Source organism: Pituophis catenifer, unplaced genomic scaffold, assembly GCF_029215685.1.
Source record: "Pituophis catenifer annectens isolate HBS135680 unplaced genomic scaffold, rPitCat1.0.hap2 SCAF_11, whole genome shotgun sequence".
Lineage (NCBI taxonomy): Eukaryota > Metazoa > Chordata > Lepidosauria > Squamata > Colubridae > Pituophis > Pituophis catenifer.
In genome coordinates, this window is record NW_027256891.1 from 14,037,892 (window position 1) to 14,062,536 (window position 24,645).

The window sequence follows — 24,645 nt, forward strand, 5'->3', positions numbered from 1 at the left end:
ATTTTTCAAAATGACCATCAGATCATTAGTATTTCATATACAGTATTATATTCACACGCTCTGATGCTAAAGAGCTAGACATTCTACTCCCCCTCCCCACCTGAAAAGAACTCTGTTCCAACTGCCAGTTGCCTTATATTAACACGCTCTGATGCTACAGAGTTATACATTCTACATTAAGTTTCAGGCTTTAGGGGTTGATTTATCGCACCCGATCACATAGTTTCATAGCGAAGCATGGGTGTCCAGCTAGTCCTTAATATGAGAACTCAAGAGCTTCTTGGATGAGAAGCGAAACGTTTTCAAGGAAAAAAAAGCAAAAAAAAAAAAAAGTCCAGTTATCTTTTGGAACAGCACCTTTGGGACAACCATGACCTGGATGATTAAGACTCTCCATAGACCAATATTCCCAGCTTTATTTTTCTACAAGTCTATATATTTTTTTCTATATTTCTATACGTCTTCAAAAGTCTCTGAAGATATAAGCCACATTGTTTTCATTGCAGATAGATTCATCCTGAGCACTGCTCCACGCATTCTATTGTTTGACTGCTCACCGTCATATAATGTGACCACCACATTTTCCAACGGTGACTCTTTCTATTCCTTCTATTGTCAGCTGCCATACTGTTTGAGCCATTAAGTAGCTGTCTTCCCAAAAAATACCCCAGGGAGCTATAAACGAGCAGCCTTAGTCATAAAACCCACAAATTTCGCTTTTCATAATAGACGTCTCCGGCATAAAGGCATATTTAGATCAAACAGCTACACATAATTTCCCGATCAGCGCATGGCACACTTGGAAGATGAGCTCTCAGAAAGGGACCTGTGGAAAATTCCTTCTGAATACTTTAGCGCAGAACCACTGTGGTGTTTAAAAAAAACACATCTCTATTCACCCATGTTGTCTTTCCTGTCTCCCACTGATATCACGTCTAGCATGTTTTATCAAGTGTTCAATGAGAGTTTTTATAGACATGATGGCTTCTCATGCTACTTTAAAGCTGAGTGGTTAACATTTAGAGAGTTACCATTCTAAAGAGTCTTATGCTTATGTACAGTATATCTGTTTGTAGATAATGAGATAGATGATGATGAAGATGAAGAAGATAGATAGATAGATAGATAGATAGATAGATAGATAGATAGATAGATAGATAGATAGATAGATAGATAGATGATAGATTGGTGATAGATTGGTGATAAATAGATAGATAGATAGATAGATAGATAGATAGATAGATAGATAGATAGATAGATAGATAGATAGGTAGGTAGGTAGGTAGGTAGGTAGGGTAGGTAGGTAGGTAGGTAGATAGATAGATAGATAGATAGATAGATAGATAGATAGATAGATAGATAGATAGATAGATAGATAGATAGATTGATGATAGATAGTGTCAAGTATTTGCAAGCCATTGGCACATGTGTCATATAGACACCAGTGGAGGCAGAGAGTGTCTCCACTCCTATGTGGAAAGGAGTGGCTTACTCTGAGTATAAAACCCCCTCCAACCTTCTCCATTTTGCTCCCCCCCTCCCCCCCCCCCCCCCCTCTCTCTCTCTTTTCGCATTTCTTCCTCATGAGACTTGATCTCTGATCCGGGTAGTCACACACACTGTGTGCCCCCTATCCTATAATGAATACTGAGACAGCCTTTGTACATAGTTAATATGCTTTATTATATGAATAAATACATTTAAGACATTTATTCATGCATCTGCCTCTGAACTCTTCTATGCTCCTGGGTGTTTCTACGATCCCAATTCCACAGAATGGTAGCAGAGGGAATGATAGGAGTTCTGCTACCATTCCCTCTGCTACCATTCTGGGGAATTGGGATCATAGATAGATAGATAGATAGATAGATAGATAGATAGATAGATAGATAGATAGATAGATAGATAGATAGATAGATAGATAGATATGCTAGATAGATGATAGATTGATTAGATGATACAAAAATGATGGATAGATAGATGATAGATTGGTGATAGATTGGAGATAGATAGATAGATAGATAGATAGATAGATAGATAGATAGATAGATAGATGATAGTTTGATTAAATGATACATAAATGATGGATAGATAGATAAATAGATGATAGATTGCTGATAGATTGCTGATAGATTGCAGATAGATAGATAGATAGATAGATAGATAGATAGATAGATAGATAGATAGATAGATATGCTAGATAGATGATAGATCGATTAAATGATACAAAAATGATGGATAGATAGATGATAGATTAATGATAGATTGGTGATAGATAGATAGATAGATAGATAGATAGATAGATAGATAGATAGATAGATAGATAGATAAATAGATAATTCTTTCAATTTATATCCCGTCCATTTTGCCATTTAAAGGAAAGTGGGTGGCTTACAATGCAATAAAAATATAAATATAAAAAGTATTACAAATATAAACACCAATTAAAATTCAAGAGTTAAATACAAACAACCTAAGGACCTGACTAGAGTGGCGACAGTGTGTTTTCTGGTTGGATGGATAGATGGATGGATGGATGGATGGAGAGATAGACAGATAGCAATATTTCAAATTAGATGGCAACCCTGAAGCCTCAAAGATGGCCTCCACCTCGGAGTTCTGCTTTCTATGGGTGCATTACCATAGAACCCTGACTTTAGACATGACTCCTATATCAAGCCAACTAATTTAAAAGTGGCTTACTCTTGCTTTCTTCCTCGGCCAGAGAGTGACTGGCCCCAAATCACACCGCAAGATTTGTCCCTAAAGTGGGACTAGAATTCAGAATCTCTCAGTTTCTAGTCCGGTAGATTTAATCGGTGCACTAAACTGGTTCTAACCTAATATACAAGGACCAACATGAATAGTTGTTGGAAGGCCGAGGGAGAATTCTGTTTCTCTTTGCTTTCTACACCTAGGCCCATTTTCAGTAATGCAAGATAAATAGTAAGAGATTTTGCTGATGATATGCTGGATTTATTTTCTGCCATAAAGCGGAAGAAACAAAGTGGTTGGCTTTATTACACAGCCCATATCAGATGATCATAAAAGAGAAGAAAAAGTAATTATCAGGCTGATCCTAAAACTGTCTAGCCAGGAATCTTTCCCTCGACTTTCCTCAGAGTGTGTCATGAGGTAAAATAGCTACAAGATGCTTTTGTTTAAAATGAACAAAACGCATATGATAGATGATGATGAAGATGATGAAGATAGATAGATAGATAGATAGATAGATAGATAGATAGATAGATAGATAGATAGATAGATAGGTGCAATTCTAAAAACCTGCAAGTAAATAAAAATAATAATCTTGGCTGGGTTTTTTAAAAAAAGAATCCGCTATTCACACTTATCCAGATGAAAACCTTGTAGTTCAAAGGATGAATGTTTTCTATCTCCAACTGAGCTGTGGTGAACCAACTGAGAACTGTTCTTCTATAGCTAACTGGAGCTCCTATTGTCACTTTCTAGGTCTTGACGACTGCCTGCAGCAATACATTAAAAACTTTGAGAGAGAAAAGATCAGTGGGGAACAGTTGTTGCACATCACTCATCAGGAGTTGGAAGAATTGGGAGTCACTCGGATTGGCCATCAAGAGCTGATCCTAGAAGCGGTTGATCTTCTCTGTGCGTTGGTAAGTGGATCCATTTCCTTAGATCTTTGCTTTGTTCTGATCTTTGCAGCTTTATTATCCCAAAAGGGGAGGAAAAGTTGAGTTCACTGGACAGGGAAAGAGATATAATTCCATAAAATCTTCACACAGGAAGGCAAATATATGTGTCCCAGGATAATATTGCAGGATCCAATCTGGGTTGCTTATCAGGACAAGAGATTGAAAATGGAGATAAAGATGAAACCAGAATTTTTCCTCTTGGGTCTAATGGAAAAAGAATTGGAGAAAAAGTTTGGAACTTTTTTGTTGACAGCCGCAGGATTACAGTAGTGGCCAAAATTGTGGAAAACTTTTCGGGAAAGTGTATTTTTGAGGTTTGATGGCTAAAAACACCACTTTTGGGGGGAGTTTCAAGGTAATCCTATTCCACTGCTGGAATGGCCTGGGAATAGCCCAGACCTTAACCCAATTGAAAATCTATGGAGCCAACTAAAGAAACTTGTTAGTCAGAAGCAATCCAGCAATAAAACCCAGTTAATAGAAGCCGTCATTCAATCTTGGTTTCACATGATAACAGCTGCAGAACTAAAAGGCTTGGTTCACTCCATGGGAAGATGTTGTAAGGCCATAATTCATGCTAAAGGTTACCCAACTAAGTATTAACTGACATGGTGATCATTTTTGTATATCTCGTTTTTTCTACATGTTTCACTTTTCTTCTTTATACTGTAACTGCTAATAGCAAATCCTTCATAAAAGTTATTGCATTATGTTCTCGATTAAATTATCTTTCCATTGATATATAATTTTATGGTACTACTACTCCAAAAAAAAAGTGGTGTAATTATCTTGTTTTAGAAAATACACTTTTCCCAAAAGATTTCCACAATTTTGGCCACTACTGTATTGTATGCACAAAAATGGAAGGACACTTTGATTCCTACTATAGAAGAATGGTTGCAGAAGCTGAGGGAGTTGACTGAAATGTCAAAAATGACTACTCTGCACAAAGAAAAGAACATAAGTACTTTTGTTTCCAGGTGGAAACCGCTTCTGAACTTTGTGCTTGAGGTGGAAAAGAATGAAACTTTAATTCTTACAGCTTAGATTGATAGGCTTTTGTAGAAGTGACTGGTTCATACTATTTTGGTAAAGCGAAAAGTTGTGATTTGTTGTTAATGCCTTATTCTACTGTAACAGAAAGAATGGAAGTCAATGCTTCTTTTTCTTTTTTCTTTTTCCTAATCCTTCCTCACTTTTCTTTTCCTTTTCCTTTCCCCCTTCCCACTCCCTGTCCTCTTATTTGCTTTTGTATTTTGCATTTTATAATACTTTATAATGCAATAAAAACATATTCGAAAAGGAAAAAACAAACAAGCAAACAAAAAAGGACCAGAGATTTAGTGCTGGAGCCCATCCTCCAGGAACTTCGATCTCACTAGAATATGTCATTGGTCATTCTGGTGAGGGAGAAGTTCCCTGAGAATGGGCTCCAGCATGAGTCCCAAATCTTAGAAGAATAAACCTCTGGTTCTGGTGACTGACCCAAATTAGATCCTGAATAAAGAGTCATATATGCAAGAATGGTCCATGACCTGTTTACTGACCATAGCTACCTCAAAGCTCCCTGCCACATATTCATGGAATGGGAATGGGAAGGAAGAAAGATGGAAAGATGGACAGTTGATAGTTTATGGTCAACAAGCAGCTTACAAGTAAAGCAGCAGCTGCTAAAACAGTCAACACAGCTCTAGGCTGCATAAACAGAGGGATAGAATCAAGATCACTTGAAGTGTTAATGCCACTTTATAATGCCTTGGTAAGGACACACTTGGAATACTGCATCCAGTTTTGGTCACCATGTAAAAAAAGATGTGGAGACTCTAGAAAGAATGCAGAGAAGAGCAACAAAGATGATTAGGGGACTGGAGGCTAAAACATATGAAGAACAGTTGCAGGAACTGGGTATGTCCAGTTTAATGAAAAGAAGGACTAGGGGAGATATGATAGCAGTCTTCCAATATCTCAGGGGCTGCCCCAAAGAAGAGGGAGCCAAGCTATTCTCCAAAGCACCTGAGGGCAGGACAAGAAGCAATGGGTGGAAACTAATCAAGGAGAGAAGCAACTTAGAACTAAGGAGAAATTTCCTGACAGTTAGAACAATTAATCAGTGGAACAATTGCCTCCAGAAATTGTGAATGCTCCAACACTGGAAGTTTTTAAGAAGAGATTGGATAACCATTTGACTGACGTGGTGTAGGGTTTCCTGCCTAAGCAGGGGGTTGGACTAGAAGACCTCCAAGGTCCCTTCCAACTCTGTTATTCTGTTCAGAACACAAAGACAAGACGATAAAATTCTACAGAGATATTTTACGGCAAATGATGCTCAGAGAGGCATAAAATTTAGCAACACTCCAGATTACATCAAGATGGAGAACATCTAATAGATCATACAGATAGCAGCCATGCTCTCTGGCTGGAATCCTCTGAAGAATAGGGTACATTGTTCACCCACCGATATTGATAAAAGGCACCATAAAACTTTATTTGACTCAAAGGGTTCCTCAGCACTTGTCCCACAAGGATACAGAGATCACAAAAGAGGCAGCCATTGCAATTTTCCCACTAACACTGCAGAGGGGGGAACATCAAGTGTTTCCAGAACATTTTTATTTAAACTATTTGTACATGTATTGATTGGTACATGTTCTGTTGAACTGTGTGTGTGTTTTTTTTAATTGATTTTCTTGACATTTTTTGTGCCTTTGGGTAAATATGTTTTTTTTTCTCTAAATGCTCTTCTGCAACATTTTGTATGTTGTTGCTGTTTGGTATATTTTACTACTTAGCATTTCTGGGATTGATAAGGATTGCCTCCAACCTTTGTAGCCCATAGGTGGAAAGGTGGGGTATTGTCAGCTACATACAGATCCAAGAAAGACACATAGGCAGGGGCGGGCTTCAAAAATTTTAGCAAGGGGTTCTCTGCCTGGTTGCTGGGTGGGTGTGGCCCTGGTGGGCGTGGCCTAGTTGGCCTCCTGCACCATGGTAGGTGGGGTGTTTTTGCCCTCCCCAGGCTCTGGAGGCTTTCCTCGAGCTCCAGGAGGGCGAAAATGGCCTCCCCAGGCTCCGGAGGCCCTCTGGAGGCCAGAACCATTTCTGGCCTCCCAAACTTCCGGTAGGCCCATTTTTCGCCCTCCCCAAGCCTCCACGCGCACCCTGCATTTACATGCATCCAAAACGGGCTGTGTGGGGACTCCTGGGAGGGGAGGGGTGGGAGGGGCCAGCCAGGAGTGGGATTTGGGGGAATTGCACAGAATCTTAGCTAGAGATACTCCTGAACCCCTGCGAACCCCCAGCAGCCCACTTCTGCAAATAGGGATATCTCTGAATAGGCCCTTTATTGTTCCCCATCTATAGACAGAAACCTTGCCAAACTAGAGCATTTATGCATCTATGTAGATCTGGCAATCACTAGGGAGAAGCTGTACTAACTCTCTTCCACCCAACCAAGTTGGTATCTGTGGAGGTGGCTAGCAGCATTAAGCTTCTAGGTGTGCAGCTAACGAGGAGGCTAGATTGGTCACTCAACAGTGAGAAGGGACTGGACAACCATTCATCTAAAATGGTATAGGGTTTCCTATTTCAGCAGGGGGTTGGATTGGAAGACCTCCAAGGTCCCTTCCATCATTGTTATTCTGTCATATTTATTTATTTATTTATTTATTTATTTATTTATTTATTTATTTATTTATTTATTTATTTAAATTTGATTTATATGCCGCCCTTCTCCGGAGACTCAGGGCGGCTTACAGTGCGTTAAGCAATAGCCTTCATTGTTTTGTATATTTTATACAAAGTCAGCTTATTGCCCCCACAAACTGGGTCCTCATTTCACCTACCTTAGAAAGGATGGAAGGCTGAGTCAACCTTGAGCCTTGGAGAGATTCGAACCAGCAGAAATTGCAGGCAGCTGTGTTAATAACAGGGTGCGTAGTCCACTGTACTATCAAGGCTGTTATTTCTGTGATTGATAAGTGTTGCCTCCAATTTCAGTAATGCATAGGCTGGAAAGATGGGGTATTGTCAAGACCCCAAGAAACAAGAAAGACACATAGTATTACTTCTGACTAGTTCCTTTATTGATCCTCACCTACAGACAGAAATCTTGCCGAAGTAAAACAACTACCTGTGTTTCCCCCAAAATAAGACCGGGTCTTATTTTTCTTTTGGGCCCTAAAATAAGCAGTAGGGCTTATTTTCAGGGGGTGTCTTATTTTTTTCATGTACAGAAGGCCCACTTCTTCTGCTTGCTCACAGCGGGACAGGAGGTCACGCGGTGCACCAATGCCCCCCCACAAAGTATGTGGGTGGAGCTGCCCTGTGTGCCCCACACTGGTTTACCTCAGGGCCACCACAGCCAGGCCATCCATGCCCCAACACCTGCCTCGCCTCATGGCTGCAGCATCAACACACCACTCAGCCGCCTCTGAAAGCAAGCAGAAGTGGGCCGGTGACCACATGGGCTCCTGCTACACATGACTGTTGGTGCTGCCACTGTGAGGCGTGTCAGCATGTGGATGGCCTGTCTGTGGAGGCCCTGAGGTAAGATGTTTGGGGCACATGGGGCAACCCCACTGCCCTCCAGCCCCACCTTGAGGTTGCAGCACCACGAGCAACCAGATGAAATGGGCGGCAGGCTCTTAAGTAGGGCTTATTTTGGGAGTAGGGCTTAATCGGTAGTACAGTGGTTTAAGGCACCCTGTTATTAAGCTGGTTATTAAGACCAGCTGCCTGCAATTACTGCAGGGTTCGAATCTCGCCAAGGCTCAAGGTTGACTCAGCCTTCCATCCTTTCTAAGGTAGGTAAATTGAGGACCCAGTTTGTGGGGGCAATAAGCTGACTTTGTATAAATATATACAAAAGGATGAAGGCAATTGCTTAGCACATTGTAAGCCGCCCTGAGTCTTCGGAGAAGGGCGGCATATAAATCAAATTAAAAAAAAAAATTAGGCACATGAATAAAAACATGCTAGGGCTTATTTTCAGGATAGGTCTTATTTTTTGGGGAAACGGGGTATTTGCATCACTATAGATATACTCTGTGAACTGCTAGGAACTGTGACAGTTCCAACCAAACTGTCTAAACCTCCCTCTGGAATGCAACCCACCCCGCTTCCTGGGAATCCAGACTACATTCCACCACAGCTATACATGTAACAAATAATTTAAGCTCTTCTCTCAAAAGCAAACTTTATCCATTGGGCAACTAGCTTAAATTACTTGTGGTTAGGAAACGCAAACGGAAGATTGGCGATCCCAATTGAAACTTTCTGCGTTCGCGAAAGAGGAAAAATGCATTGTTATCAAAGATAGCGCGATTCCAATTTCTTGCTAGACAATTTCACCATTTGTTCTTTCAAATAAGAGCTCCTAGGTTGTAGACACCATGATTACAGTACATTTCTTTCCTATTCTCGGCACTGCACTCATACCACGTTGGCGTTCACACTGTGACATGAAGTAACTCTTCATTACATTCTTACAAAATTGGCATATTTTGTCAGATGTGAAACCTTTACATAGTGCGGTCTTTGTTTTCTCTCTAGCCTGTGCTAAATAATGCCAGCTTTCTGTCGGTAAAAATATGTGCTTCAGGTTTTATCAAAAAGAGCATAACCCAGTCAGGTTCTTTTGAAGAGATCTTCTCCCTCCTTACAGAGCTGTTTCCAAAGACTTGAAATTCTCACAATAGCATCTTTTGCTTGTAAATGTGAAAAGGCTGCCCTTCAAAGGCACTTTTGCTCTCTTCTCGCTCAAGCTTTTCTTCAGAAGAGGCGTTGTTATGTATGTGTGTGTTTGGTATGTGTCAACTAAAAAAGATCTTTAGAAAATGTTCTGGCTTATGAAAGTTTTTGCACAATATGTCAGGAAATGTATACATTTTACAGCACAACATGAGCCAGCTGCGCAGAGAGCAGCTCTTAAAACTGATTGTATGAATCTGAATAGAAGTTACGTTTTGCATTCTTCGTTGGCCTCGTTTTATTCTTTCCCTTGTTTGTCTGTCTCTCTGCCTGCTTGGAAAAGGGGATCGAAAAATTATTGAAAAGTGATACGAGTTTTCTCCTTTTAGTCTATTTATACCATAAATCCTTACTCCTGGGAAGAAAAATGCAGAAATTATTCAAGGGCTAAAGCTCACAAGTTGTACCGTATTTTTTGGAGTATAAGACGCACCTTTTCCCCCCTAAAAGAGGCTGAAAATTTGGGTGCATCTTATACTCCAAAAGTAGCTTTTTCGAAGCTTTTTTTCAGCCCTAACGAGGTGCTAATGAGGCACTAGCGAGCGATCTTCCCAGCTTTGCCTGCTCCCTTGACTCTGTGCTTTAACCAGGCGCTAATGAGTGAAGCGTCTCCATGCTTTGCTCCAACTCTCAGCTGTTCTTTAAAAGCTTTTTTTCAGCCCTAACTAGGCGCTAGCCGAGTGAAGCGATCTCCCCGTGCTTTGCCTGCTTTTCTCATTGCTGCTTCCTCTCAGCTGTGCCTTAGAAGCTGTTTATCCCCAAGCAGAGGATAAAAAACCAGCAAACTAATGTGGTGAAGCTGACCAGACTAAGGACGCTAGCCAGATGAATACCTGGTAGGCAGATTCCCCCCCCCCCATTTTCCTCCCCAAAAACTAAGCTGCGTCTTATACTCTGGTACATCTTATACTCCGAAAAATATGGTAAATGGTTTGCAAAAAAAATAATGTTTGCACTTTTTAAAAAAAACCAGTGAATTAAATTAGAACATTTGGAAACATGTGCCACCTCAGGGAGCATTGAATTCTTTTATTAGCCAATATGCAATTTTAGGATATACGAATTTGATTAGTTCATACTGTACCAATAAAGGAGAATATTTGTAGCTCAGGGTTGAAAGGAGGTGTCCTTGGTGCTCTCTGAGCTCGCTTGTTTTCTTGCAGATGTTTCATTACCCTAACTAGGTAACATCTGACTAGCATTGATGATTTGACCTAGTTTGGGTAATGAAAGGTCTGCAAGAAAACAAACAAGCTCAGAGAGCACCAAGGACCCCTTAGTCCATACCGTTAATGCTGTTACTTAATCTACCTACTGTGTTTTCCCGAAAATAAGACATTCCCTGATAATAAGCCCAATAAGAGCCAAGGTGGCGCAGTGGTTAGAGTGCAGTACTGCAACTACTTCAGCTGACTGCTAGTTCAGCAGATCAGTGGATCAAATCTCACCAGCTCAAGCTTGACTTAACCTTCCATCCTTCCCAGGTGGGTAAAAAGAGGACCCAGATTGTTAGGGGGCAATATGCTATTTAGTATACTGTCTTTGGTGTAAGCCGCCCAGAGTCCTCGGAGATGGGCAGCATAGAAATATGACTAATAAAATAAATAAATAAATAAATAAATAAAATTGGGCTTTTCAGCACATGAGCTAAAATAAGCTCTCTCCCTGAAAATAAGCCCTCCCAAAAAATATTTAACCGCATGCACAGCCGGTCCTCACCAGTTAGGGTTAGGGAGACAGAGGTGGAAATCAGGTAAGACAGCAAGAGGATCCCCGTCTTGCTCCACCCATCCCAAAATAATAAGACCTCCTCAAAAATAAGGCCAAGCGCTTATTTCGGGGTTCAAAAAATATAAGACAGGGTCTTATTTTCAGGGAAACACGGTACCTGTTATGTTGCCTAGGAAAAGATAGGTTGGAAGAATTTTTCAATGGAGATTCTCAATCATCTAGGTCACGGTTGTCCCAAAAGTGCTTTTTCAAAAGGCAACTGGACTTTATTTTTCCTTGAAGACATTTCGCTGAAAAAGCTTCTTGGATGAGAAGTGAAACGTCTTCAAGAAAAAACAAAGTCCAGTTGCCTTTTGAAAAAGCACCTTTGGGACATTGGAAGGATTTGTTGACTAAACATTACTCCAAGTAAGTGTTGTGACCCAGGCCCAAGTAGGTAGTAATTGACGCAAACAGTTCAAAAACTTTATTAGAACAGCTGAGAATTAACTCATTCTCAGCATAGTCCAAACTAAATCAAACAAAGTTTTCATAAAGTCTTATCACCAACCTTGGTATAATTAGGCAAACTGCCAAAGGCTTCTCTTGGCAAAAGTTCAGAAGCAGAGGATGCCAAGCAAGGTAAGAACCAAGTTTATAAATGTTGTTTTCCGACAAACAATCCAAGAGCCGTTGCTGGTCTTTTAAGCCTTATGGGAGGGGTCAATCATCTCTTGGCCCTACTCCCGAGTCGTCCTCTTTGCTTTAGCTGCTCTTGCCTTCTGGCAGCTCTTCTTATATGTGCATTAGGAACAGGCTCCTCCTGTTCCTCTGCCTCTCTACTTTCAGCCTCTGGAGGCTCCAGAGTCTGTGCATTACTCCCCGATGGCCCTGGCCCCATCTCTGCCTCTGACGCAGAGCCCTCATCCGGGTCTTCCCCAGCCTCCAGGACTGGCCCATGTTTTTCCTCAGCCTCATTGCTGTCCGACTCTGCTGCCAGCTCCGCAGGCAGCTGGTGGACCACAACAGTAAGTTCACCTGCTTGAGGAAACAAGAGTGTTAAGGAGAAAGTTAGGATTGAGAGAATAATTCAGTTCAGATATTGGACTAAGCCATGAAGTACAGTAATCTTCGACTTACAACTACAACTGAGCCAAAACGTCTTCCAGCAAACATTTTATTGAGTTATAAGATAAAACGAGATAGAAAATACAAAAATAAATAGGAAAGCAGTGGGGGAAAGGGGTGGGGGGAAGAAAAGGAAGCCTTGTCTTCCCATTCCCTCTGTTGCAGTAGAATAAAGCATTCACACCAAACTAAAACTTTTTGGTTTTTTTCATGTATGGGAGGCCCACTTCTTCTGCTTGCTCACGGCGGGACAAGAGGTCACGTGGTGCACCAATGTTGCCCCCGCAAAGTATGGGGGTGGAGTTGCCCTATGTGCCCCACACCGGTTTACCTCAGGGTCACCACAGCCAGGCCATCTACATCCCGACACCTTCTTCGCCTCACAGCCACGGCACCAACAAACCACTCAGCCTCCTCTGCAAGCTAGCAGAAGTGGGCCGGTGACCACATGGGCTCCTGCTACACATGACTGTTGGTGCTGCCACTGTGAGGCAGGTGTCAGGGTATGTGAGGCCTCCTGGCTGTCGAGGCCCTGAGGTAAGCTGGTGCGGGGCACATGGGGAAGCCCCCCACCATCCTTCTGCCTCACCTCATGGTTGCAGCACCTCGTGGTTTCATAAGAATATAAACTAGCCATTTCTAGAAGCATCTATCAATCTAATCCAGGGTGTCAAACTCAATTTCATTGAGGGACGCATCAGGGTTGTGTTTGACTTGGGGGGGGGGGCAGGGTGAGTGACCAGCTCAGGCAAGACCAGCTCGATGTCACTCATGTTGGGGGCACCTGTGGCGGCCCAAGCGCTCTGCCAGCAAAAACGGACTCCCGAGCTCCGTTTTCAGCTGCAATGGCTTCCTGCAACCCTCTGCCAGCAATAAAACGGAGCTTGGGGGGGGGGGGTTCCACGCGCGGCCCATGCGAGCTCTGTTTTTGGCTGGGATGGCCTCCTGCCAGAGCTCCATTTTTGCTGGTAGAGGAACCACGGGCCGGTCCTTTATTGTTTCCAGGGAAGCCCCACGGGCCAGATCTAAGCACCCCACGGCAGAGGTGGTATTCAGCAGGTTCTGACCAGTTCTGGAGAACCGGTAGCGGAAATTTTGAGTAGTTCAGAGAACCGGAAAATGCCACCTCTGACTGGCCCTGCCCCCATTTATTCTCTGCCAAGTCCCAGCTGATCTGTAGGAAATGGGGATTTTGCACCCTACCCCTGGAGTGGGGTGGGAATGGAGATTTTACAGTATCCTTTCCCTGCCTCGCCCACCAAGCCATGCCATGCCCACCAAGCCACGCCCACATAATCGGTAGTAAAATAATTTGAATTCCACCACTTCCCCGCAAGCCATTGGTTAAGTGATTTTCGCTCTGTTTTAGGACTTTTCTTGCCACTGTTGTTAAGCGAATCATTGCAATTGTTAAGTTAGTAACATGGTTGTTAAGTGAATTGGGCTTCCCTGTTGACTTTGCTTGTCAGAAGGTCACAAAAGGGGATCACATGACCCTGCAACACTGCAACCGTCATAAATATGAGCCACTGGCAGGATTCTAAATTTTGGTCATGTGACCATTGTGAAGTTGCAATGGTCGTAAGAATAAAAAATGGCCATCCGTCACTTTTTTCAGTAACTTCAAAGGGTCACTAAACAAATGGTTGTAAACTGAAGACTACCATAATCTCTCAGAATTTGGTTTAACCAATTCGGGTTTCTAAACCATGATTTAAGATGGGGTCCTCAAACTGCGGCCCACTGGCTGGATACAGCCCACTGAAACCATTAATCTGGCCCACGCGGGACCAAGAGGCTGCCCCTCACACATTACCCCACCTACCCACCGGCCCCTACCTGCCTTCTGGAGGTCAAAAATGGGACACGCAGAGGCTTCAGGAGGCCAAAAACAGGCCCTTTTGGGGGTCGTGTTAGGATATGGTGTAAGCCTAACAGGTTGTCCAGGCAATATATGGACAATATATGTGTTCTATGACTTTAACATGAATATGTATTCAATGACTTTAAGAAGTACTGCTGAGTCATTGTAATGCTGAGTCATTGTATTCTGATTGGATAAGCTCTGTTGTAACTGAATTTAAGAAGGGAGCTGAAATGTAGTCATTGATGATATGCTACCATCGTGTGCGGAGATGCTATCATCGTGGATGGATATGCTACCATCATAATCTGTTACCAGCGTGAATGTGCTGCTATTATTACCTACTGCTGTTTTGTATGGTAAGAAGATTTTGTATCACTGGACTGATTTGACTGGCAAAGACTTGGATTGTTTAAAGACTATGAGATTCACCACAAAGTCAAAACTTTGATAAACCAGTTTGTATGTATTTTATTCATTGCTCTCAGCACCGTTTCCCTTTGCTCTACGCTCTGCTGATTGGTTAACACAACAATATCCTTAACAGGGCGGTAGAGAGAGGGGAGGGGAAGGGAGAGAGAGAGAGAGAACACACACACACACACACACACACACACACACACACACACACACACAAAAACAGAAGTCCCTCACCCCCCCCCCCAAGGCAGCCACATCCCTTCACTAACCACCTTTCCACCCCCAGGAGCATAACAAATTAAAGTTTCATTTGAGTGTATTGTTTAATGGACTGCTAAATTGACCACGCCCACCCAGTCACATGACCACCTAGCCACGCCCACCCAGCCGGTCTGCCTTTCCCCCACACACACACACACAGCCTGAGGGACCGTGAATTGGCCCCTTGCTTAAAAAGTTTGAGGACCCCTGATTTAAGACATGGTGGCCTTGTGTGTCCAAACCCAGCCAAGATTGAAGAACTCCAGCTGGCTACAAAGTCAGAATCCAATCATTTTGGCCACGTCCCCAGGACATTTGAATCCTCCTGTGTTGTTTATTTTTTTTTTTTATGGATTCCGAAGCATCTTTGAAACTTAGAATCTGCCATCCTGTCTCTGTGTGACATGCTGGAACTCCGAAATGCCATCGGAGTACATTTGAGATTCCACTCGTGGTAACAGCATCATCTATTCCCCCGTTCTTCCTCTCACCATCTGTATTTCTGAGCCAAAAGAACAATTTGGCAGATCTTTTCGAACAATTGCTCTTTCCAGATGACTTTGACCTTGTAGCTCACGCTGAGGTTGAGAGTACTCTAGGCAGGAGTTAATGATATTCTCATTTGCTTCTCTCTTTTTAAACCCTGACAATTAGCATTTTAGGAGCCAGCACTGTATCATGGCCTGTCTCAAACCTTCTGGTGAACCTGATGCTAGCTTCATCAGACAGCTAGACTGTAAACTCACTAACGTGAGCTAGTCATTTCTTTAGCACATAATGGAAGACAATTTACAGCTTTTGGCTTTACATCATCTCAAGAACTTGACTTTAGTTATTGATCTGCAATGCGCTGTGCTTGTAAAGGTATCATAAATAACAAGCACAATCGCTGGAGTTGTCATTCATGCCATCGGGATTAATACTAACATTATTAATTGCCACTAATATGTACTGGTATGAGGACAAGGTAATGTCATATGCTGTAAAGCAGAGGTGGGTTTCAGCAGGTTCTGACCAGTTCTGGAGAACCGGTACTGGAAATTTTGAGTAGTTCAGAGAACCGGTAGTAAAAATTCTGACTGGCCCCGCCCCCATCTATTCTTTGCGTCCTAAGTCCCAGCTGATTGGGAGGAAATGGGGATTTTGCAGTAACCTTCCCCTGGAGAGGGGTGGGAATGGAGATTTTGCAGTATCCTTCCCCTACCACCCCCACCAAGCCATGCCCACAGAACCAGTAGTAAAAAATTTTGAAACCCACCACTGTTATAAAGGATATAGTGGTGAGTTGCTCCCAGTTTGTACTGGTTCACATGAACCGGTAGTAAAAATTTGTAGTAGTTCCAAGAACTGGTAATAACATTGGCTGGCCACGCCCCTGAACCGGTCCCCGGCCTGGTTGCCGCTCGCTTACCCCGCCCACCTCATCAGAGGCTTTTTTAAAAAAAACTTTTAAAAGCATTTTTTTTATAACCTCTTCAGCCGAAAAAAATGCTTTTAAAAGTAAAAAAAAAAAAAAAAAAAGCCTCTGACGATCTCAGCTGAATTGCCTGATCGTCAAGAGAGGCTTTTCAAAGCATTGTTTTCTGCAACCTCTTAAGGTTATAGAAAAAATGCTTTTAAAAGTTTTTTTTTAAAAAAGTTGGCCACGCCCACCCAGTCACATTACCCCCCCCACCAAGCCACGCCCACAAAATAAGCCACGCCCACAGAACCGGTAGTAAAAAAAATTAGAACCCACCCCTGGGGTAGGGTACATGCTCTACCAAGTATAAAGCCACACTTGGAATATTGATTCAGATGCAGATTAACCGAGTTGTAGGTCATCTAGTCCAACCCCCTGCCCAAGCAGGAGATTTAGTGAATAGCTTGTTCACTAAATGAACAAGCTGTTAAGTCGAGGACTGCCTGTCCTTACATATACACCCCAATCTGGCTGGCATTCCAAAATCATCCAGACATATTTACACATACACATCCTGCTTTGTGTATTCAATATGTACGATGGCAGCATATATAATGACATTTCCCTCCAAACCAAAACCTCTGAAGTCTATTATGCAGGTTGATCCCCTCCAACATGAAAGAGCGGCTGAATTGTTTTGTTTCCCCAACCGAATGTTCTTTCTGCGCCAACTCAGGAAGCTCAAACTGCCCAAGGAGCTGCTGATAACAGTTCTACAGAGGAATTATTGAGTCTGTCATCTGCACCTCTATAACTGTCTGGTTTGGTTCTGCAACCCAACAAGACAGACACAGACTTCAGAGGATCATTCGAACGGCAGAAAAAACAATGACTACCAACCTGCCTTCCATTGAGGACCTGTATACTGCACGAGTCAAAAAGAGGGCTGGGAAAATATTTACAGACCCTTCGCATCCTGGACATAAACTGTTTCAACTCCTACCCTCAAAATGACGCTATAGAGAACTGCACACCAGAACAACTAGACACAAGGACAGTTTTTTCCTGAACGCCATCACTCTGCCAAACAAATAATTCCCTCAACACTGTCAAACTATTCACTAAATCTGCATTACTATAAATCTTCTCATCGTTCCCACCACCCATCTCCTTCCACTTATGCCTGTATGACTGTAACTTTGTTGCTTGTATCCTTATGATTTATATTGATATTGTTTCCTGATTGCTTATTTGTACGTTATGACTATCATTAAGTGTTGTACCTTATGATTCTTGATGAATGTATCTTTTCTTTTATGTACACTGAGAGCTTATGCACCAAGACAAATTCCTTGTGTGTCCAATCACACTTGGCCAATAAAAAAATTCTATTCTATTCTATTCTATTCTATTCTATTCTATTCTATTCTATTCTATTCTATTCTATTCTATTCTATTCGAATAACAAAACAGAATAAAGCCAAGCCTCTCATTTTCTTACGTAGGCACTGAAAGAAGGTGGAAATGGGGCGTTTATATCTTTGAGATACAGAAATGCAACTTTGGGACATTGGCAAAAATGTGAACATTACATTTCCAACTTCCCTAGTATCTGTTTCCCCTCCACTCCACCACTCCCCCAGTTGTATTATTAAAGCCCAGAAAAATCATGCTTTATCATCGCAAAGTGCTCATTTTCTAATGCAGCGCTCCAGCCAAAGGGGCTGGTAATTAATTATTAAAGCAATCTTGTTTTGCCAAAACGGGAGGTATCGCCTCCTTCCTTTAACAAACTCTTTGTGGGATCTTTTCCTTTGTATTGACATGCACGTCTGGCTTTTCCTCCGATTGCTAAAGGATACAAATTGCAAGCATTGACATGTTCTCAGTGGTTTAATTATCATAATTTAAATTATGCATATAGCATTGTCTACATAAATGGCTCTTTAAAATTAAGAAGCGAGTGGTAGGGGAAAAGGGAATTCGGTTTCTCGAGAAACTTTCGGTAGGTTTTTGTTCCTCTACTACAGGGGTGAAATCTACTTACCTTCCTTACTGGTTCAGAAGCGCACGCACCCCCGCGTGCATCACAAGTATGCAAACGCCATGCGCACATCAAAAGCGCATGCAAACATTATGTGCATGCACAAAACCTTCTGCACATGCGCAGAAGGTAAAAAAACAGGAAGTAATGATACCCGGGTGGGTGGGCGGAGCTTTGCTCAGTCATCGGATTGCCGAACCACCGGCCAAGATCGCTACTGGATCAGGCGAGCCGCTCTGATCCGGGAGCATTTCACCCCTGCTCTACTACAAGAAGGGGTTTATTTTATTTATTTATTACTTTATTTATTAGTTTGTCAAACATGTACAAGATAGCAGGTATGGATATGAACATGGACATGACTACAGGAAATGAGTACAAATAAATGGGGACAGTAAAACAGAATTAAAAGAATAGAATTCTTTATTGGCCATGTGTGATTGGACACACAAGGGATTTGTCTTGGTGCATACGCTCTCAGTGTACATGTTCATCAAGAATCATAAGGTACAACACTTAATGATAGTCATAGGGGACAAATAAGCAATCAAATCATATTAGGAAACAGTCAATATAAATCGTTACAGTCATGCAAGGTTACAGTCATACAGTAGGACAGGGACGGTAGGCACGCTGGTGCACTTATGCATGCCCCCTTTACGGACCTCTTAGGAATGGGGTGAGGTCCACGGTAGACAGTTTAAGGTTGAAGTTGTGAGGGTTTGAGGATGTAACAACAGAGTCGGGTAGAGCATTCCAGGCGCTGACCACCCTGTTGCTGAAGTCGTATTTTCTGCAATCGAGTTTGGAGCGGTTGACCTTGAGTTTGTATTGATTGTTTGCCCGTGTATTATTGAAGTTGAAGCTGAAGAAGTCATTGACAGGTAGGACATTGTAGCAGACAATTTTGTGTATTATGCTTAGATCAGACGGAAGGCAGTGTAGTTCCAGATTTTCCAACCCCAAAATTTCAAGCCTGGTGGCATAAGGGAGTCTATTGTGAGTAGAGGAATGGAGAACTCTTCTCGTGAAATACCTCTGGACCCGCTCAATCGTATTAATGTCTGATATACAGTGTGGGTTCCAGGCAGATGAGCTGTATTCAAGAATTGGTCTGGCAAAGGTTTTGTATGCCCTAGTTAGCAATATAATGTTAGAGGACAAGAAGCTTCACAAAATTAGGTTAACAATTCTTCTTGCCTTTTTGGCAATACTATTACAGTGAGTTCTGGGGCTTAGATCATTTGAGGCGAGTACTCCAAGGTCCTTGACAGAGTGTGGGTCATCTATGAGGTCGTTTCCACCCAATTTGTATTTGGTGTTCTGATTTTTATTGCCAATGTGTAGGACAGAGGATTTATTAGTTGAGAATTGGAGTTGCCAAATACACAACCATTTTTAATTAAACTTTAAGTTTGGCATTTACGAAATTATAGAAGGCTCAGGTGGATTTCGACTGTAACAGCTCTTCCTCCTGTCTGCAATGTTCGGCTGGATCCATTCGTTTCCATTTCTTCAGATCCTTCTACCCTATTCTGCCACACTGTGTTTTGTGTATGCGCATGTCATGCTGCTTGAAAAAAAATATTTTCCCCGATTTTAATGTATGCATAAAAAAAAACATTAAAAGAACCGAACTGCCATATAGAGAGCAAAATGTCTCTGGAGATTCTCAGCCATCCAGGTCATGGATGTTCTCAGTTCAGAAGAACTGAAGAAGCTGTTTGGATGAGAAGTGAAATGTCTTCAAGGAAAATAAAAAAAGTCTTCTTCTTCTTCTTCTTCTTCTTCCTCTTCTTCTTCTTCTTCTTCTTCTTCTTCTTCTTCTTCTTCTTCTTCTTCTTCTTCTTCTTCTTCTTCTTCTTCTCCTCCTCCTCCTCCTCCTCCTCCTCCTCCTCCTCCTCCTCCTCCTCCTCCTCCTCCTCCTCCTCCTCCTCCTCAATAGATGCTCACCTGAGGAATCCCTCTGAATTCAACTGGACTTACCTCTGGATAAACAGGCTTACGGCATCCCAATTTGTAAAGTTGCCTGTCCATTTTTTTTTTCTGAGCCGAATTCTGAAGTAGATGAAATTCTAGCGTGATTAAATCTAATGTAATCTTCGGTACTTCATCATAGTGCTGTTTGTTGGCTGACATGAAGCTTGATTACTGTCCACTGGTGCATGTCCTAATTAATTTAGTGAGTCCACAATGCCAGATGTGTCCTGACTCATATTCAACCTGGAGTTAAAATATCTGAGAGGGTTAGTTATCTTTTATTCTTTCTTAGTGGCCTTTATTTTCTGCGGGCAGAAGGAGATAGACACTGCGGGACCAGCATACAGAATTAAGATGCACAAGAACAACAAATTCATACCAACTCTCTTCCACATTCTTAAAAGATCTTCAGATGGTCATATTTCATGCCTATGATCATAGGCAACAAAATACCATTGACCAAGAACCGGGGGGGGGAGGGCACCTCTGAAAGGCAGTGTGGTATCATAATGAGAATGTTGACTAGGACTAGGTCTGGATAGACTCCAATTCAAACCCCAAATTTGGCATGATGTTCACTAGGCAACAAGGTCTCTAGTAATCTCACAGGAGAATCACACAAAATTGGAACCCTCATATGTAGGTGCAAAAACATATGTGTGTGCTATTCTATTCTATTCTATTCTATTCTATTCTATTCTATTCTATTCTATTCTATTCTATTCTATTCTAGTCTAGTCTAGTCTAGTCTAGTCTAGTCTAGTCTAGTCTAGTCTAGTCTATCCTATCCTATCCTATCCTATCCTATCCTATCCTATCCTATCCTATCCTATCCTATCCTATCCTATCCTATCCTATCCTATTCTATCCTATCCTGTCCTGTTTGATGAGAGGCAGAATTGGCCCTTGAAATGGCTTTCGAAGGAGAAGATAATTTTGGGGAAATTTATTGAAGGAAGAAGTAACTATCAATCATGTGTGGATGCTTTGTCTTTCGTTACACATCTCTCCAGTGGCCTGTGATGCTTCTGGATTCTCCACTACTTCTCTTTCTTTCTTTCTTTCTTTCTTTCTTTCTTTCTTTCTTTCTTTCTTTCTTTCTTTCTTTCTTTCTTTCTTTTTATTTATTTATTGTATTTCTATGCCACCCAACTCTCCGAGGACTCTGGGCGGCTTACAACAAAGACAGTATAAACAATATACAATAAGAGACATTAAAAACCCATACACACCGTTCATGGCCGGATCTTGGAAGATCACAATGGTGAGATCAACGGCCCCCAGCCTGCCAGAAAAGCCAGGTTTTCACCATTTTCCGGAAGGCCAGTAGGGTGGGAGCGGCCCTGGCCTAGGGAGGGTAACTGATTCCAGAGAACCGGGGCACCCACAGAGAAGGCCCTCCCCCGTGGACCCGCCAGGCGACATTGTTTAGCTGACAGGACCTTGAGCAGGCCAACTCTGTGGGATCTTACTGGTCGTTGGGAGCTATGCGGTAGAAGACGGTATCGAAGATAGCCTGGCCCTAAGCCATATAGGGCTCTAAAGGTAATAACCAACACCTTGAATTGTGACCGGAGACCAATAGGAAGTCAGTGCAGCTCATGGAGGATTGGTGTAATGTGGGAGTACCTAGGTGCACCCACGACTGCTCGAGCAGCTGCATTCTGGACCAACTGTAGTCTCCAAACACTTTTCAGGTAATTCCCAGGTAACATCATGACAAACTTTTCTGATGGACCTTTTCAATGAGATTGCTATTGCTGGTGGCTAGGGACCATCTGCTTTTAAGTAATGGTTGGAGGCTTTCCCTTTCCCCCTGGAGCAATTGAGAGAAAACACCTACCAATTTCTCCCAACCCATGGAAGAATTTTGATGTCAGGTTTCGGTGCTATCTTAAATAAACTTCATTTTCAGTGCAAAGTCTCTAATGAATCACTTTTATTTAAGAACAGAAAAAACCGACATTCCTGATTCAAGTTGCAGCCAAACTGGCTCCTCCTTCCAACCCCCTCCTCTTCCGCTCTCCAACCCCAATGTCCCATTGGCCATCATGCAGATCCATCTCTACGTCCCGGCACGTTCTTTTCACAGGAATGTGGCCCCACCCTCGTCCCCCAGGAAACACTATCTGTTGCATACAAAAAACTAGGTAGAAGTTCATCTCAGCAATAAATCAACGCTTCTGCTGTCTGCTTCATCTCGTTCATGTCAGCGCTGGAAGAGAGCCTAATTTGGAACGCTGACATTTGAAAGATTCCTTGGTCTCATTTCTGTCCTCAAATAAGAAAACTTCTCTTTCCAAATTGATAGATTTCAGAAGGTGCAAAGAATCAGCAGTGCCTTATTTTCTTCTGGACAAACACTTCGTGATGCAAGCTTGCTGTTCTTTAAACTGGTTAAAGGAAAAGATTATTCTTCTTTTTGAGAAGGAAATCTTTTTATGCAGCAATTCCACAATGGGCAGTAGAGCAATCTCAGAGGGACAGAACACAATTCAACAAGGCCATAGATAAGCCAACAAGTTGACTAGTTGAGATGACATCTTCTCTTCTTTCCCCTGCTCCTGTCCTACTCAATGTGTGTATGATTTATGATCTATGACTTATCACTTTGTTGTTTGTATGTACACTGAGAGCTTCTGCACTTGAGACAAATTCCTTATGTGTCCAATCACACTTAGCCAATAAAATAACAGAATAATAGAGTTGGAAGGGACCTTGGAGGTCTTCTAGTCCAACCCCCTGCTTAGGCAGGAAACCCTATACAATTTCAGACAAATAGTTATCCAACATCTTCTTAAAAACTTCCAGTGTTGGAGCATTCACAACTTCTGGAGGCAAGTCGTTCCACTGATTAATTGTTCTCACTGTCAGGAAATTTCTCCTTAGTTCTAAGTTGCTTCTCTCCTTGATTAGTTTCCATCCTTTGCTTCTTGTCCTGCCTTCAGGTGCTTTGGAGAATAGTTTGACTCCCTCTTCTTTGTGGCAGCCCCCGAGATATTGCAACACTGCTATCATGTCACCCCCGATCCTTCTTTTCATTAAACTAGACATACCCAGTTCCTGCAACCGTTCTTCATATGTTTTAGCCTCCAGTCCCCTCATCATCTTTGTTGCTCTTCTCTGCACTCTTTCTAGAATCTCCACAACTTTTTTACATTGTGGCAACCAAAACTGAATGCAGTATTCCAAGTGTGGCCTTACCAAGGAATTATAAAGTGGTATTAGCACTCCACGTGATCTTGATTCTATCCCTCTGTTTATGCAGCCTAGAACTGTGTTCTTTGGCAGCTGCTGCACACGGCTGGCTCCTATTTAAATGGTTGTCCACTAGGACTCCAAGATCCCTCTCACAGTTATTACTATTGAGCAAGGTACCACATATACTGTACCTGTGCATATTCCATTCCATTCCATTCCATTCCATTCCATTCCATTCCATTCCATTCCACCCCACCCCACCCCACCCCACCCCACCCCATCCCATCCCATCCCATCCCATCCCATCCCATCCCATCCCATCCCATCCTATCCTATCCTATCCTATCCTATCCTATCCTTTCTCTATTCTCTATTATTTTCTATTCCATTCTACTCCACTCTGCTCCACTCCACTCCACACCACTCCACTCCACTCCACTCCACTCCACTCCACTCCACTCTATCATCCCAATGACAAGGAAGTCCTAGGCAAAATATTCTCCCCCTGTTGCAGAGTTATGTCAAAGGAATAAGAATTTGGATCCAATGATTCCAAAACCTCTTCTGAATCATCCCACAATGCTCTTTTTCCACGTCTGGAAACCGAATATCCTAGAAGCAGATGTGGGGGACAATTGCTATATCTTTCCATCACTTTAAAAGAGGAGATTTACAAAATGTTGTTGCGTCATATGCTAAAGGCCACCATCCCCTATTAACCTCATGGGAAGTAGACCTTATTCAATTCATTAGACTAAACATGGATAAAATTGCATTGTCACATACTCCCTGGTGTTTCGCCTCAATTTGTCATATCCTAGATTTGGGAGTTGAAATAATTGGCTGGTTGAGCTTCCTACCATCTTCTGGATGGATGGGAGCAATAAAGAATATCTTGTATCCTTTAAGCCTGATGAATGTTATTTTTTGAAAAGTTAGTTAATTTATTTCTCTTTTGTATGGAAATGTGGGCTGTGGTATTTAGAAGGTAATCTGATGCACAATGTGCTTTGAAGTAAGTTTCTCTAATCATCCTGGAAAAGAAGCAACTTCTATTAATTTACATATTTAGATTAACTAAGTAGGAATCCTAATGAACTGGGCAATAAATTCAGTATTCCAGATGTTAAGCTAAGCTGCAGGAAATAGTATTCCAACTTCGTTTGAGGAGGGAAAATGTATCTTCTAAGATAGCTCTGGATAAATCATCTGG

At 42.1% G+C, this 24,645-nt stretch overlaps 1 protein-coding gene across 1 annotated transcript in view; it reads left to right on the forward strand.

Moving 5' to 3' along the window:
* Positions 1–24,645, forward strand: part of LOC139322614 (connector enhancer of kinase suppressor of ras 2-like) — a 403,989-nt gene that overhangs the window by 158,230 nt on the left and 221,114 nt on the right. Inside the window, exon 3 of the mRNA XM_070951763.1 lies at positions 3,472–3,635. Coding sequence (XP_070807864.1) covers positions 3,472–3,635 — 164 coding nt within the window. The remainder of the gene's footprint in view (positions 1–3,471; positions 3,636–24,645) is intronic.